Source organism: Bolinopsis microptera, chromosome 4, assembly GCF_026151205.1.
Source record: "Bolinopsis microptera isolate Bmic1 chromosome 4, MBARI_Bmic_1.0, whole genome shotgun sequence".
In the NCBI taxonomy this organism is placed as follows: Eukaryota; Metazoa; Ctenophora; class Tentaculata; order Lobata; family Bolinopsidae; genus Bolinopsis; species Bolinopsis microptera.
The window spans coordinates 1423992-1440057 of NC_087075.1; the positions used below are offsets into that span (position 1 = coordinate 1423992).

Below are 16066 nucleotides of genomic sequence, written 5' to 3' on the forward strand. Positions count from 1 at the left end.
CTATAAACACATTTTTTCATACACTACCATATAATTTTTGTGGAAACAAACGTAGAGTCAGCTCAGGTGTAGATACTTTGGGACCAGGAGTGTTCAACTTTACCCGTCTGAAAGTGAGTTTAGTCATTGATTAAACAAGCTACGAAATTATTCCGAATGAAAATCTAGGAGTGGTAATTCAGTTTAAAGAATGTAAATTAAAAGCACTCTTACCTGAATAGCAGTCAATTCTTCGAACAATCTTTTAGATAACTTAGCCCCACTAGTCATGGTGGGTAAATTGATATCCTGAGGAATTAAAACGTTGGTAAACATAATCAGGTAAACACAATAGCTAACACCTTCAAGGGATATGTAACGCCATATAAGACAACAACAATAAAACGTGTAGATCTCAAGACCCATAATATAATGTGACTGTCACACAAGTGTCACTGTCACTGTCTCAAAACAGGTGATTTCATAGGAAACACTCGGAGTACCTCGAGACAACAAAACAACTGAGAGCTAACTAACCTGTCCCTCGTAGAGAATGCAGTCTATAGGAGCGATCATGCAGGCTGTACCAGCTCCAAATACTTCTATTATTCTCTCCTCATCAGCTGCTTTTATAAACTCAGGCATCGTTACCATTCTCTCCGTCACTTTGAATTCTCCCTGGTAAATAAACATTGATAAAGTCAAGCCGAGCTGCGTCTTAACAAATATTTACGGTTATTACACGCAAAGCATTCTCAAGTAGACTAAATAGTAGTCCCACTTAAGCGTCAAATCGTCCAATCATAATCTTCAAATCACACCGATGGCTCCAAATACTATTGTATAATACTATTCGTCATATTTATACAGAAGTAGCAGCAAACGTTGGTTGGAAGCAGTTAACAGGATTACACTAAATAACTAACCCATTCTCTAGCCATATCCAGAACGCTCTGCCGTGTCACGCCAGGAAGAATCAGACCACTGTCCAGAGGTGCAGTTATCAGCTCTTTTTCTGAAATATTTATTATAGTTGTTGGGCTAATAAATGTTGATAACGGCGATCGATAGTCATTATCGCGTCGAGTGATATGTATAATTTAATAATCGATCGCAGTGCGCGCGCTGCTGCGCGCGAGTCGAGTTTCGCGCGCTGTACCTTTTAACGAATGATATAGCGCGCTACATGTACAATAAAATGTAGACCCTCACCAAATCTGCTTGTAATAAGATTACAAATACCAAGCAATCATACCTCAATCCAAGCATAACATTTAATAAAAAATTAAATAAAGATTGTCAGCACTTCAATCATGATAAAAAGGTGAAAACAGTCAATAATCATAGCAATATAACAGCTCAACTCCTCTTACGTGCTACGCTTATACATTACAACCTCATCAAGTTACGTTGATCAAGTTCCAAAACAATAAATAGTTCTAACATTTCAGACATACCTCCGTCGCTATTGATCCAGTAGATAAGAAAGTTCATGGTTCCTGCTTCTGTCATCTGTTTGTCATCACCGTACAGCCACAGAACTTGTTGACACCCTTGGGTCTGTGCGATCTTCTGTATGTGTATTGTTGGTGCATAGTTCCTGTAGATGTGTTAATATGTAAACTATAAATTTCGATACAATTAAAACGTGATAATACATACCTTAGATAATAAGGATATGCTATCAGTAGCATTGTAGAGTTTAGCAAAAGAATACCAGTAAAATACTTACCCTCCAGCCTTGAAAGCTCCAATCCCACCTTCCCAAGCTCTTACATACTGAGGATCTGCCATCAGTTTTATAGACTTGAACAGTTCCGTACCTGCCAGGAGTTTAGGTTATAACTATAGAGATACAGTAGGTTTTAATATCATCATCTAATGTAGTTTGGGTAAAGATGTTCCGAATTATTAGTTTAATTAAGTTGTAAAGAGCTTAATTAAACTAATTAATTAATTATATATATAGTTTAATTAAGTTGTATAGAGCTTAATTAAACTAATTAATTAATTATATATATAGTTTAATTAAGTTGTATAGAGCTTAATTAAACTAATTAATTAATTATATATATAGTTTAATTAAGTTGTATAGAGCTTAATTAAACTAATTAATTAATTATATATATAGTTTAATAAAGTTGTATAGAGCTTAATTAAACTAATTAATTAATTATATATATAGTTTAATTAAGTTGTATAGAGCTTAATTAAACTAATTAATTAATTATATATATAGTTTAATTAAGTTGTATAGAGCTTAATTAAACTAATTAATTAATTATATATATAGTTTAATTAAGTTGTATAGAGCTTAATTAAACTAATTAATTAATTATAAATATAGTTTAATTAAGTTGTATAGAGCTTAATTAAAGTGTATACCTTTTTGTTCGTAGTACGGTCCAACAGGTCCAGTAATAACAAATAACCTCGCTTTAGAAGGGTGTTTTACTCCAATAACAGGCTGAAATATTGAGGGAATGCTATTATTAATTATTAACTAATATTAGTGTTATTTAGAAGGGTGTTTAACTCCAATAACAGGCTGAAATATTGAGGGAATGTTATTATTAATTATTAACTAATATTAGTGTTATTTAGAAGGGTGTTTAACTCCAATAACAGGCTGAAATATTGAGGGAATGTTATTATTAATTATTAACTAATATTAGTGTTATTTAGACGGGTGTTTTACTCCAATAACAGGCTGAAATATTGAGGGAATGTTATTATTAATTATTAACTAATATTAGTGTTATTTAGACGGGTGTTTTACTCCAATAACAGGCTGAAATATTGAGGGAATATTGAAATTATTAACTGATATTAGTGTTATTTAGAATGTGTCAAATGTTAATATGATGTCTAAAATAAATCAACATTTAAACTACGCGTATTTCAGTAGATCTACTAAGTACTACTATTTAATAATCTAATTCAATTATCGACCGTTATTAGATTTAAATGTACTTTATTTGTAATTGAGTTATTAGAGGCTTGGTAGTATGTAGTAAGGGAACGTCAGAACATATTTAATACACATCTACAGGGTGTTTCAAAAGTCTTGCAAGGATGTTCTTTTTGGATAACTTTAATCCATTTGTCTGAACTTCATTCTGTAAAAAGTTAGTTAGTAGTAACTAACAAACTAGTAGTTCTACTCTCACGCAATTAAGCTAACTTGATAGGGATCTTGATACGGATCTTCATTCACTGCTCAAGTGTATGGGAATTTCACTACAATTACAGGAATTTAGCGTGATATTGTTAGTACAGTGGACAGTCACAATTCAAAGTTTCTTCGTAAGATCAACAAGTTTTACCTATCAAATAAAACCACTCTGGCTGAACTCTGTAGTACTGTACAATGTACAGGTGGCATCAAGGTGGAAGTACAATAGGAAGACCATGACACATTTACACATTTCACATTTCACATTTACACATTTGACATTTCACACACACTGTACACTTATACTGAACTTGCATTTAATTAATGATAATACAGTTTAAGCCAAAAGTCACTACAAACTTTATCATACTTATACAAATCAGTCTTGTGAATAGTTCTGTACTACGATAAGTAATCAAGATTTCAACATCTTATTTAACGATCTGTACCCAGGAGTCATCTCCAACAAAAACTTGTATAAACGCTGCAATGCTGAACCATTGTCACAAAAAGTGGCTCGTGGTCAGTGGAGAATGTTAGGACATGTTTTGCGGGGTCCTGTTGACGGACCAACGTTTTCTTGCCTCATTTTTGCCATCAATACACTGGACTTACCAGGGAGAAGAGGAAGACCCCAAAGAAATTTATTCTCACTGATTGTGCATGATTTATGTAAAAGAAATCGTTATATGAATAATATTTGTATCTGTATTATCTCCGTAATTTAGCTTATGATAAGAGATATTGGCAGAAATTACAATGAAGTTTTGATATTTAGTTATTTGTTTTAAGGAAAGATTAGACTTGGGCGTTATACTATACCTTGTTTAGAACTTTTATTAAAAAATAATAATAATAATTTAACGATCCTCCAGATTCACGAGACTATGAGAGTACTGTCTGTCTGTCTGTCTGTCTGTCTGTCTGTCTGTCTGTCTGTCTGTCTGTCTGTCTGTCTGTCTGTCTGTCTGTCTGTCTGTCTGCCTGCCTGCCTGCCTGCCTGCCTGCCTGCCTGCCTGCCTGCCTGCCTGCCTGCCTGCCTGCCTGCCTGCCTGCCTGCCTGCCTGCCTGCCTGCCTGCCTGCCTGCCTGCCTGCCTGCCTGCCTGCCTGCCTGCCTGCCTGCCTGCCTGCCTGCCTGCCTGCCTGCCTGCCTGCCTGCCTGCCTGGCTGGCTGGCTGGCTGGCTGTCTGTCTGTCTGTCTGTCTGTCTGTCTGTCTGTCTGTCTGTCTGTCTGCCTGCCTGCCTGCCTGCCTGCCTGCCTGCCTGCCTGCCTGCCTGCCTGCCTGCCTGCCTGCCTGCCTGCCTGCCTGCCTGCCTGCCTGCCTGCCTGCCTGCCTGCCTGCCTGCCTGCCTGCCTGCCTGCCTGCCTGCCTGCCTGCCTGCCTGCCTGCCTGTCTGTCTGTCTGTCTGTCTGCCTACAAATACGTTATTAATAGCAAACAAACACACGTCCAAACACTTTTTATGATATAGATAATAGAGGCTGTGAGATATAGAGGCTGTGAGATTTAGAACCTGTGAAGAATCATTTATAAAATAATTATGATCTAAATTCTATCAGCCGTGAAGATCAAAGACGAAGAACATTCGATAAGAAAACTTCCTGAATGAAGGTTGAAAGAAAGCGTGAATTCAGTGGAAAATGTGGTGAAGCTACTTATTTAAATACTACAAACTTTAGTTTAAGTATTCTTCACAGGCTGCAGCTGGTATTGATTGTTAGTTTTTCAGCCTAAATAGTTATTGTTTCAGCATATTATATTATTAAATCATTCCAAAAACTTCATTGTAATTTCTGCCAATATCTCCTATCATAAGCTAAATTACGGAGATAATACAGATCAAAACGCCGGTCCGTCAACAGGACCCCGCAAAACATGTATATTATATACTTGCACACTTGCATTCTACCGTCCTACTGCACTCAGTCCTAGTTAGGTGTCAGCACTACACTACATATACCGGCCTATCATCCCACATCCTCGGCTTTGATCAAATAATTTGAGGCACAGTGTATAACACTATAACTATAGTTGACATTTCTGTTGGACAAAAACGTTTTGGCAATATATTGGCAGTTGGGATAGTGCTAAGCACTCTAAACTATAAAGGTGCATGGGAATGTTGGATTATGGTATGGTTGTCATATTGCTGGTGTGGCGTCCGCAATATTATCAGTCGCCTTTGAAAATCTACTACAGATTTTCTTTCTGTATATCACTATACAGTTCCTCTTTAGAAAAAGTGCATGTGACAAGTAACGAGACAAGGATGCTCTAGGATCAGGAGCGACAAATGATCAATTGTTCTAGACGTGAGGCTTTCTGCAGTAACGGCCCTAGCGAACAGGGGGATGGTTGTTCGCTTGAGTACTATGATGCGGTTATACAAGTCTGGCAAAACAATTTGTGACCTGCCTATTGGCCGGGCGCCGCCGTAGACTCAACACATGGTGTGTGGGGTATTTATCTCGGGCACACACCTTAATCTCTCGACCGGCGGGTCACACCCAAATCTCCTGCTCCAACTCTTTCAAAGGCTGGTACCCTACTACTACGTGGCCAGAAGGAAATTCTTGTAGGAACTCTTAATGTACGAACAATAAGAGAACAATACAAGAGGGATGAGCTGGGTGTATGCATGAGGGATAGTGGCGTACATATTTTGGGCATTCAGGAGCATCGGGTAGTACATAGCACTGAAATCGAGTATCAAGATCTTGGAAGCTCTCACCTCATAACAACTTCGGCATGGAGAACCAGCAATGGGGCGGCTGCTGGTGGGGTTGGTATTGTCTTGGACAAAAAGACAGTATTCAACTCATTGATTAGTGTATACTCGCATGACAGGAGGACGATGGTAGCCAACTTTGCAGGGAACCCGGTCACAACTGTTATTGTGACTTATAGCCCGACAGAGGGGGCGACTGTCGACGAAGCAGAAAACTACTACGACAGCCTTGGTGGTGCCATCGACCAGATACCAGCCCACAACTTACTATTCGTTGTAGGAGACCTCAATGCGCATGTCTCATCATCAGGAAACTGGACATCCTTCCACAAGGGTCCAGCAAACCGAAATGGTAGACTGCTAGAGGATATGCTGTTGGAGCGACAGCTAGAAATCACAAACACCAGATTTCAGAAGCGAAGAGGTAAACTCTGGACATATCTCTCAGATATGAGTTAAAGTAAATCTCAAATCGACTTCATCATTTGCCGGAAGAAATGGCGGAACTCCGTCAAGAACTCCGAAGCATATGGTAGTTTCCACAGTATTGGCTCGGATCACAGAGTAGTCGTAGCAAGGGTAAAGCTTAGTCTACGGATAAGCAAGACGGAGAAGAGGGCTCCGGTTCTGGACTGGTCTAAACTTAAAACTGATATCGCTCTACAAGAGAGGTACACAGTGGAAGTTAAAAACCGCTTTTCCATACTTGAAAAGGATGATCAGACGGCAACAGAAATGTACCAATGCTTTATTGATGCGAATAGGACAACTTCTCGACTTTTACTACCTGAAAAGGAGAAAAAGAAAAGATGTAAAATCTCAGCGACTCCAAGTGTTGAGATTGCCAGGCTGAAGCTGAGGGAATGTAGCATAAAATACCACTCAGATGCTACAGAAGACAACCGAATAGCTGTTCAAGAGGGCAAACAGAAGCTAGGCGATGCTTATCAAGCAGCCAAAGAGCACCTGCTGGAGGGGCAGGTCCGGGAACTGGAGGAAGCAAGTTGGCAGGGCAGACATGCTAAAAGCTGGACCATGATCAACAAGATCACAGGTAAAGCTCCATCATATACTGGCAAAATCAAGGGAAACTCACCAACGGAAAGGGTTCAGAAATGGAAGGACTATTTTGCTACTCTTCTCGGCTCACCACCGACGGTAGAGAACGCGGAAGAGGATATTGATCCAGTCCACCCACCTCTGAATATCGGAACAGAACCGTTTACGTTGGATGAGTACAGGAAAGCAAAGTCCAGCATAAAGGAAGGGAAAGCATGGGGTGACGACAACATAGCCCCAGAAGTCTTAAAACGATGCGACCTTGATCAAATTGTCTTAGACTTCTGTAACAATGCTCTATTGAAAGGTGAGAAACCAGACCAATGGTCAACTGCCAACATCATACCAATTCCAAAGAAGGGCGACCTTAGCGAACCAATGAACTATCGGGGAATAAGCTTGTCATCCCTAGTTGCCAAGTCTCTAAACAAGATGGTTCTAAACCGGTTGAAGCCAGAAATCGAGACAATTCTGCGTAGAAACCAGAATGGATTCAGACCAGGAAGGTCAACAACTCAACAGATATTGGTACTGAGACGTCTTATAGAGGGTGTCAAGAGTCGGAAACTGCCAGCTGTTCTGACATTTATAGACTTTAAGAAGGCTTTCGACAGTGTACATCGTGGGAAAATGCTAAAGATTCTAGAAGCTTACGGCATTCCAGTCAAAATCGTGCAGCTTATACGGCTCATGTACGAGAAGACAATGGCCAAAGTCCTAACTCCAGACGGAGAAACTGAATTGTTCGAGATACTTGCAGGTGTGTTACAGGGTGATACCTTAGCACCTTACCTCTTTGCAATAGTCATCGACTACTGTATGAGGCAAGCCATAGGCGATGATGCGGAGCGACTTGGACTCACCCTCGAACGTAGAAAAAGCAGAAGAGTGGGGCCCAAGATCATCACCGATGTGGACTTTGCAGATGATATAGCACTTATATCTGAGGACATGGACAAGGCTAACGAGTTCCTGCTCAGAGTAGAATCGGCGGCAGCAAGCGTGGGACTACACATAAACGAAGGCAAGACCAAGGTCATGACACTGAATATGGAGGATCGATCTAGCGACCTACAAAGTCGATCCGGGGAAGCCATAGAAAATGTAGATGATTTCATCTACTTAGGCTCCTGGATTGAGAGCACAGATAGGGAGATAAGGGTTAGAAAGGGAAAAGCGTGGGGTGCCCTACATAGACTGAAGGATATCTGGAAATCCAAACTCTCAAAGAGCCTAAAGATTAGATTGTTCATAGCGGCTTGTGAATCAGTACTGCTCTACGGATCAGAAACCTGGACACTGACAAAGGCTCAAGAGAAAAGTTTGGACGGGACATACACAAAGATGTTGCGTATGGTGCTGGGTATCTCATGGAAGGACAAGGTCAGCAATATAACTTTGTATGGTAGCCTCCCAAGGCTGTCAAACAAGTTACGAAGCATGAGATTAAAAATGGCGGGACACTGCATCCGACATCCTGAGCTACTTGCCAGTGATTTAGTCTTATGGGAACCTACGCACGGTAGAGCACAGCAAGGCCGACCAAGACAAAGCTACTTGTCTATGTTACTGAAGGAAGTTGGGACAAACTCTAAAGAGGAACTGCGAACCCTGATGCGGGACAGGGATATATGGAGGGGGTTTTCTGGCGTAGATCGGACTTAGCTCCGACATAGTAGTAGTAGTAGTAGTATATATATATAGAGTATTTAATTGTAACAGGTGGTTCAGCTGGAGTATTTCACAATTTCACAGTGAAATTGCTTTCCGATAATTATACGGTAATTTGGCACAAGCCCCCCCCCCCCCCCCCCGGCACAGGCAGGGATTCAGTGCTTAACATGAGATTGTGACGTTCACCTCGATCTTGCTTTTGTCATTGAGCTACCTACCTGGGCACTGAGCTACCAGTTTCTAATTTCCATAAAATATGCTAAACTTTTCTTTGGTTCGAAGAGCGCCATCAAATGAGACAATCTATAATCATTTAGTGGGTAACCGTTTACAGGGCAATTGTTTATAATAACAATACTCTATATATTTACAAACTCTGTTCATTGTCAGTTCCATTCCGTCACTTTCCGTTACACCGCTTTGCATTTGGTTATTTCCTTCAAACTAGTATTTATCACGAGATGTCTTCTTTTGAAGATTTAAGACTCAACAGATGACTTACCTTTTTCGATAAAAAGATAATATATAATATATAATACAGGTGCTATTACCCAAAATCGTTATATACAGAATTTTGATATTTGCCTGCTCAATCCTAGAAAATGTTTATCCAATTCATCCTATTAATCTCTTCGTCCACCTTTTCATTAAATCTAAGCAGTAGTAGTATATTATATAATATATGGGCAATTCCACGTAGTGTAATTCACACTTTGCACAAAATTTAGCTTTTAATTGCATGCTAATTGTAGGCTAACATTAGCAGCATGATAATATAAAGTCAGAATGAAGTTTAAACGTTTGTGATGATGTGGCAACAAAAGTTTAATGTCTATCTCTTATACTTTTTATGTGAGCAGCATTTTAAAAAGTAGGCGTTATTCACAGGCATAATTTGGTGTTTTAGAAATCTTGCCTTAAAATTGCAATTCGTGCCCCAGTGTAATAGCAGAAGTTACAATAAGGCTTGATCACAATAAAGTACACATTTTTTCAACTTCCTATGTCCTTCCTAACATAAATTTGTGGAATGTGTGTAGTACAGGGACAATATAGGAAGTAAACGTTATTCACATTTGGACGTAGTGTAACTCACACTCTGCCCAGTTGCTCTGTTTGTGCGTTGTATTGATGTTTGCTTGTTCTTAATTTGGTTGCTGCTATTGTAAAATGGTGAAGTAGACTGACTATTACTGATTTTAAATTAAATTGACTACTAATTGGTCCAATTAGATACTGGTAATGGTGTAGATTACACCCTACTGCCATACCACAGTGGTCCGGGCGCCCATGCGAGGTAGACATAAGACATAGGCATGACTAAGGGGTATGATATACCACAAAACATGTATTTTAAGGGTATCTTGCCCCAAAATAACGTTTAAAAAGGTTTTTAGAGTGATTAAATGGATATTTGACCTCAAATATTAATTTTACCTCATTTTTTGTCAAAAATTGCATTTTTTGGCAATTTTTTGCCATTTTTTAGGACAAACTACAAAAATAAGTTGCAAATTAACTTTGGTAAGCATCTATAAGTTGATCTATCTGTAAGTATAGGACATTTAGAGTAATCCTAGAAAAATGTACAGTGTAATATTGTGGCATGATTTTTTTATGAGCTCTCAAAGGTTCATGATTAGACAGAAATTGGGTGAAATTTATAACTTTTTGAATCCATTTTTAGACCATTTTATCACTTATATCAATTCTAAACTACTTCTTTGTGTTTTTAATGTGAAGAGGTCATCAAGAGCTTTAATTTGATACCTCTATACATGGTTTTTGATAAAAATTAGAATTTTTTGGGGCAAAAACACTGCTCTTTTGAGCAAAATTTAGTTACGTGACAAGAAAATAAGGTAATTTTAGCCCCAAATTGCTGATATTTTCTGAAAATAAGCCTTTAAATTACTCAAATAAGTGTTCCCAGACCTAACAATGACTATAAAACACTTTCAAATCAATTTTGATGTCCTAATCCATTTAGAAATCATTATTTTTGCGATTTAAGGTCTAAAAGTGGCACATTTTGCCCTGGCGGAACCCTAATTTCGATTAAATTACCAACACTTTCAGGCAGTTGTTGAAAATAGGTCCCTGGAATTGCCCTGGAAGTATTGAAAGTACAATTTATTTCACAACAAAGCGTTTAAACCACTTGTTTTATTAATTTTCCGCTGTGTAAATTACACTACCAAGCTGTGAATTACGCTACCTGTGAATCACACTACCCCTACTTTTTGCACTTCCAGTGTGACAAAACGAATGAAATTTTCTGACCTTTATAGATGACTAAAGTTGCCGTTAGAGAGAGAGTTACGAATCAAACAGACTTATAGTGTAGCCACAGTAAAACATTTTTCACTATTTGGTAGCGTTATTCACACGCGAAGAGGAAAAATTTGATCGTAAGACACTCAAAAAGTAAAGAAATTTGGCCCTCAAAATTAGGCTGGCCTTCTATCTGAAGCCCACTAGGTTGATATACAGGATAAAATATTGAATTCTACGATTAATAAAGCTCCCTAAAATCTTTCGGAAAATAACTGGATATTCACACTAAAGATACACTAAATTTAAGCCAACTTTGACGCGCTACAGTTTTTAAACTAGGCTAGATATCAACAAACGGTTTTTTGCCCCTGAAAATATGGTCAAATATCTTAAAGATTTTCTATCTCTCCCAAACCACCTCCAAACTTTATTATTTTGTTACTGGTTACCGTCATCGTGGAATTGCCCATATATAGTAGTGAGCATTACCACTCCCTCGTGTCCTCCGTTCTTGCGTCCTACGCCCTAGTTTCCTACGCCCTAGAGTCCTACGCCCTAGTGTCCTATACCCTAGTGTTCTACGCCCTAGTGTCCTACGCCCTAGTGTCCTACACCCTCGTGTCCTCCGTTCTTGCGTCCTACGCCCTAGTTTCCTACGCCCTAGAGTCCTACGCCCTAGTGTCCTATACCCTAGTGTTCTACGCCCTAGTGTCCTACGCCCTAGTGTCCTACACCCTCGTGTCCTCCGTTCTTGCGTCCTACGCCCTAGTGTCCTATACCCTAGTGTCCTACGCCCTAGTGTCCTACACCCTCGTGTCCTCCGTTCTTGCGTCCTACGCCCTAGTGTCCTATACCCTAGTGTCCTACACCCTAGTGTCCTACGCCCTAGTGTCCTACGCCCTAGTGTCCTACGCCCTAGTGTCCTACACCCTCGTGTCCTCCGTTCTTGCGTCCTACGCCCTAGTGTCCTATACCCTAGTGTCCTACGCCCTAGTGTCCTACGCCCTAGTGTCCTACGCCCTAGTGTCCTACACCCTCGTGTCCTCCGTTCTTGCGTCCTACGCCCTAGTGTCCTATACCCTAGTATCCTACGCCCTAGTGTCCTACGCCCTAGTGTCCTACGCCCTAGTGTCCTACACCCTCGTGTCCTCCGTTCTTGCGTCCTACGCCCTAGTGTCCAATACCCCCGCTCACAAGAATGATACAGTGATGAATTTGTTGATGTTGTCGGAGTTTAATCTTTTTGTGGCAGTTCTTCTGGTGAAATGTTTTTTAAAACGAACTGTTGGGATTTATTTTTAGACTTAGCACTAAATTTTACCTTCAAATCTGAAGTGGGCACACAAACCAAGATGACGCCACTTCCCAATGTGTTTACTCACTTTTACCCTTTTTAAGTTTATCTCTTCAGTAAACAACACATTAAATATATAATAGTGTTCAGTAAATATAATCAAATATTTTCATTAAAAGATAATCCAGATTCCTCATGACCACATCAAGTAACTAGTGCTCTAACATCCACTTTGGAATACAAAACAATGCAGAGAGATACTCCTGGGCACTGGGCAGCTTACCATCTATTTGCTGTTATTTCTTCTCTAATTGGAAACACTCTAATTCTCATTGCATCGTTCCAGAAGGACGCCTTCAAAGTCAACAAGTTCCTAGTCACAGTAATCCAGCATCTAGCAGTATCTGATCTTACAGCTGCATTCTGTATCATTCTCAGGGTGGCTGCCTTGGTAACAAACACTAGTAACCAGGGGGATGTGTCATGTTATACACAAGTTTACACTGCATACCTTGTATACCCTGCTGGAATGGCGCTTATAGCTGTGCTCACTACAAGCAAGTGCCTCATACTCAAGTACCCTCTGCAAGCAGCTGCCTGGTCAACTAACAGGGCTCATACTCAGGTACCCTCTGCAAGCAGCTACCTGGTCAACTAACAGGGCTCATACTCAGGTACCCTCTGCGAGCAGCTACCTGGTCAACTAACAGGGCTCATACTCAGATACCCTCTGCAAGCAGCTACCTGGTCAACTAACAGGGCTCATACTCAGATACCCTCTGCAAGCAGCTACCTGGTCAACTAACAGGGCTCATACTCAGGTACCCTCTGCGAGCAGCTGGCTGGTCAACTAACACGGCTCATACTCAGGTACCCTCTGCAAGCAGCTGGCTGGTCAACTAACAGAGCTCATACTCAGGTACCCTCTGCAAGCAGCTACCTGGTCAACTAACAGGGCTCATACTCAGGTACCCTCTGCAAGCAGCTGGCTGGTCAACTAACAGGGCTCATACTCAGGTACCCTCTGCAAGCAGCTACCTGGTCAACTAACAGAGCTCATACTCAGGTACCCTCTGCAAGCAGCTACCTGGTCAACTAACAGAGCTCATACTCAGGTACCCTCTGCAAGCAGCTGGCTGGTCAACTAACAGGGCTCATACTCAGGTACCCTCTGCAAGCAGCTGGCTGGTCAACTAACAGAGCTCATACTCAGGTACCCTCTGCAAGCAGCTGGCTGGTCAACTAACAGAGCTCATACTCAGGTACCCTCTGCAAGCAGCTGCCTGGTCAACTAACAGAGCTCATACTCAGGTACCCTCTGCGAGCAGCTGCCTGGTCAACTAACAGGGCTCATACTCAGGTACCCTCTGCGAGCAGCTGCCTGGTCAACTAACAGAGCTCATACTCAGGTACCCTCTGCGAGCAGCTGCCTGGTCAACTAACAGGGCTCATACTCAGATACCCTCTGCGAGCAGCTGCCTGGTCAACTAACAGGGCTCATACTCAGATACCCTCTGCGAGCAGCTGCCTGGTCAACTAACAGGGCTCATACTCAGGTACCCTCTGCGAGCAGCTGCCTGGTCAACTAACAGGGCTCATACTCAGATACCCTCTGCGAGCAGCTACCTGGTCAACTAACAGGGCTCATACTCAGGTACCCTCTGCGAGCAGCTGCCTGGTCAACTAACAGAGCTCATACTCAGGTACCCTCTGCGAGCAGCTGCCTGGTCAACTAACAGGGCTCATACTCAGGTACCCTCTGCGAGCAGCTACCTGGTCAACTAACAGAGCTCATACTCAGGTACCCTCTGCGAGCAGCTGCCTGGTCAACTAACAGGGCTCATACTCAGATACCCTCTGCGAGCAGCTGCCTGGTCAACTAACAGGGCTCATACTCAGGTACCCTCTGCGAGCAGCTGCCTGGTCAACTAACAGGGCTCATACTCAGGTACCCTCTGCAAGCAGCTGCCTGGTCAACTAACAGAGCTCATACTCAGGTACCCTCTGCGAGCAGCTGCCTGGTCAACTAACAGGGCTCATACTCAGATACCCTCTGCGAGCAGCTGCCTGGTCAACTAACAGGGCTCATACTCAGGTACCCTCTGCGAGCAGCTGCCTGGTCAACTAACAGGGCTCATACTCAGGTACCCTCTGCGAGCAGCTGCCTGGTCAACTAACAGGGCTCATACTCAGATACCCTCTGCGAGCAGCTGCCTGGTCAACTAACAGGGCTCATACTCAGGTACCCTCTGCGAGCAGCTGCCTGGTCAACTAACAGGGCTCATACTCAGGTACCCTCTGCGAGCAGCTGCCTGGTCAACTAACAGGGCTCATACTCAGGTACCCTCTGCGAGCAGCTACCTGGTCAACTAACAGGGCTCATACTCAGGTACCCTCTGCAAGCAGCTGCCTGGTCAACTAACAGGGCTCATACTCAGGTACCCTCTGCAAGCAGTTACCTGGTCAACTAACAGAGCTCATACTCAGGTACCCTCTGCGAGCAGCTGGCTGGTCAACTAACAGAGCTCATACTCAGATACCCTCTGCGAGCAGCTGACTGGTCAACTGACAGAGCTCATACTCAGGTACCCTCTGCAAGCAGCTACCTGGTCAACTAACAGGGCTCATACTCAGGTACCCTCTGCGAGCAGCTGCCTGGTCAACTAACAGGGCTCATACTCAGGTACCCTCTGCGAGCAGCTGGCTGGTCAACTAACAGGGCTCATACTCAGGTACCCTCTGCGAGCAGCTGCCTGGTCAACTAACAGGGCTCATACTCAGATACCCTCTGCGAGCAGCTGCCTGGTCAACTAACAGGGCTCATACTCAGGTACCCTCTGCGAGCAGCTGCCTGGTCAACTAACAGAGCTCATACTCAGGTACCCTCTGCGAGCAGCTGCCTGGTCAACTAACAGGGCTCATACTCAGGTACCCTCTGCAAGCAGCTACCTGGTCAACTAACAGAGCTCATACTCAGGTACCCTCTGCGAGCAGCTACCTGGTCAACTAACAGAGCTCATACTCAGAAACCCTCTGCGAGCAGCTACCTGGTCAACTAACAGAGCTCATACTCAGGTACCCTCTGCGAGCAGCTACCTGGTCAACTAACAGAGCTCATACTCAGGTACCCTCTGCGAGCAGCTGGCTGGTCAACTAACAGGGCTCATACTCAGATACCCTCTGCGAGCAGCTACCTGGTCAACTAACAGAGCTCATACTCAGAAACCCTCTGCGAGCAGCTACCTGGTCAACTAACAGGGCTCATACTCAGGTACCCTCTGCGAGCAGCTGCCTGGTCAACTAACAGGGCTCATATTCAGGTACCCTCTGCGAGCAGCTACCTGGTCAACTAACAGGGCTCATACTCAGGTACCCTCTGCAAGCAGCTGCCTGGTCAACTAACAGGGCTCATACTCAGGTACCCTCTGCAAGCAGCTACCTGGTCAACTAACAGGGCTCATACTCAGGTACCCTCTGCGAGCAGCTGCCTGGTCAACTAACAGGGCTCATACTCAGGTACCCTCTGCAAGCAGCTACCTGGTCAACTAACAGGGCTCATACTCAGGTACCCTCTGCGAGCAGCTGCCTGGTCAACTAACAGGGCTCATACTCAGATACCCTCTGCGAGCAGCTACCTGGTCAACTAACAGGGCTCATACTCAGGTACCCTCTGCAAGCAGCTACCTGGTCAACTAACAGGGCTCATACTCAGGTACCCTCTGCAAGCAGCTGCCTGGTCAACTAACAGGGCTCATACTCAGGTACCCTCTGCGAGCAGCTGCCTGGTCAACTAACAGGGCTCATATTCAGGTACCCTCTGCGAGCAGCTACCTGGTCAACTAACAGGGCTCATACTCAGGTACCCTCTGCGAGCAGC

General features: G+C 42.8%; 2 protein-coding genes across 3 annotated transcripts in view; one reads left to right on the plus strand and one right to left on the minus strand.

Moving 5' to 3' along the window:
* LOC134814182 (branched-chain-amino-acid aminotransferase, cytosolic-like) overlaps positions 1-16066 on the minus strand; it is a 31383-nt gene continuing 15317 nt past the window's right edge. Inside the window, exons 6-12 of the mRNA XM_063822238.1 lie at positions 2365-2446; positions 1712-1802; positions 1437-1579; positions 906-994; positions 517-657; positions 214-288; positions 1-107 (exon numbers count right to left, since the gene is read on the minus strand). Coding sequence (XP_063678308.1) covers positions 63-107; positions 214-288; positions 517-657; positions 906-994; positions 1437-1579; positions 1712-1802; positions 2365-2446 — 666 coding nt within the window. The 3' untranslated portion in view covers positions 1-62. The remainder of the gene's footprint in view (positions 108-213; positions 289-516; positions 658-905; positions 995-1436; positions 1580-1711; positions 1803-2364; positions 2447-16066) is intronic.
* Positions 5149-16066, plus strand: part of LOC134814183 (plasmanylethanolamine desaturase 1-like) — a 75337-nt gene continuing 64419 nt past the window's right edge. For both annotated transcript variants that reach the window (XM_063822239.1, XM_063822240.1), the window contains exon 1: positions 5149-5161. The gene's annotated coding sequence lies outside the window, so the exon portion shown is untranslated. The remainder of the gene's footprint in view (positions 5162-16066) is intronic.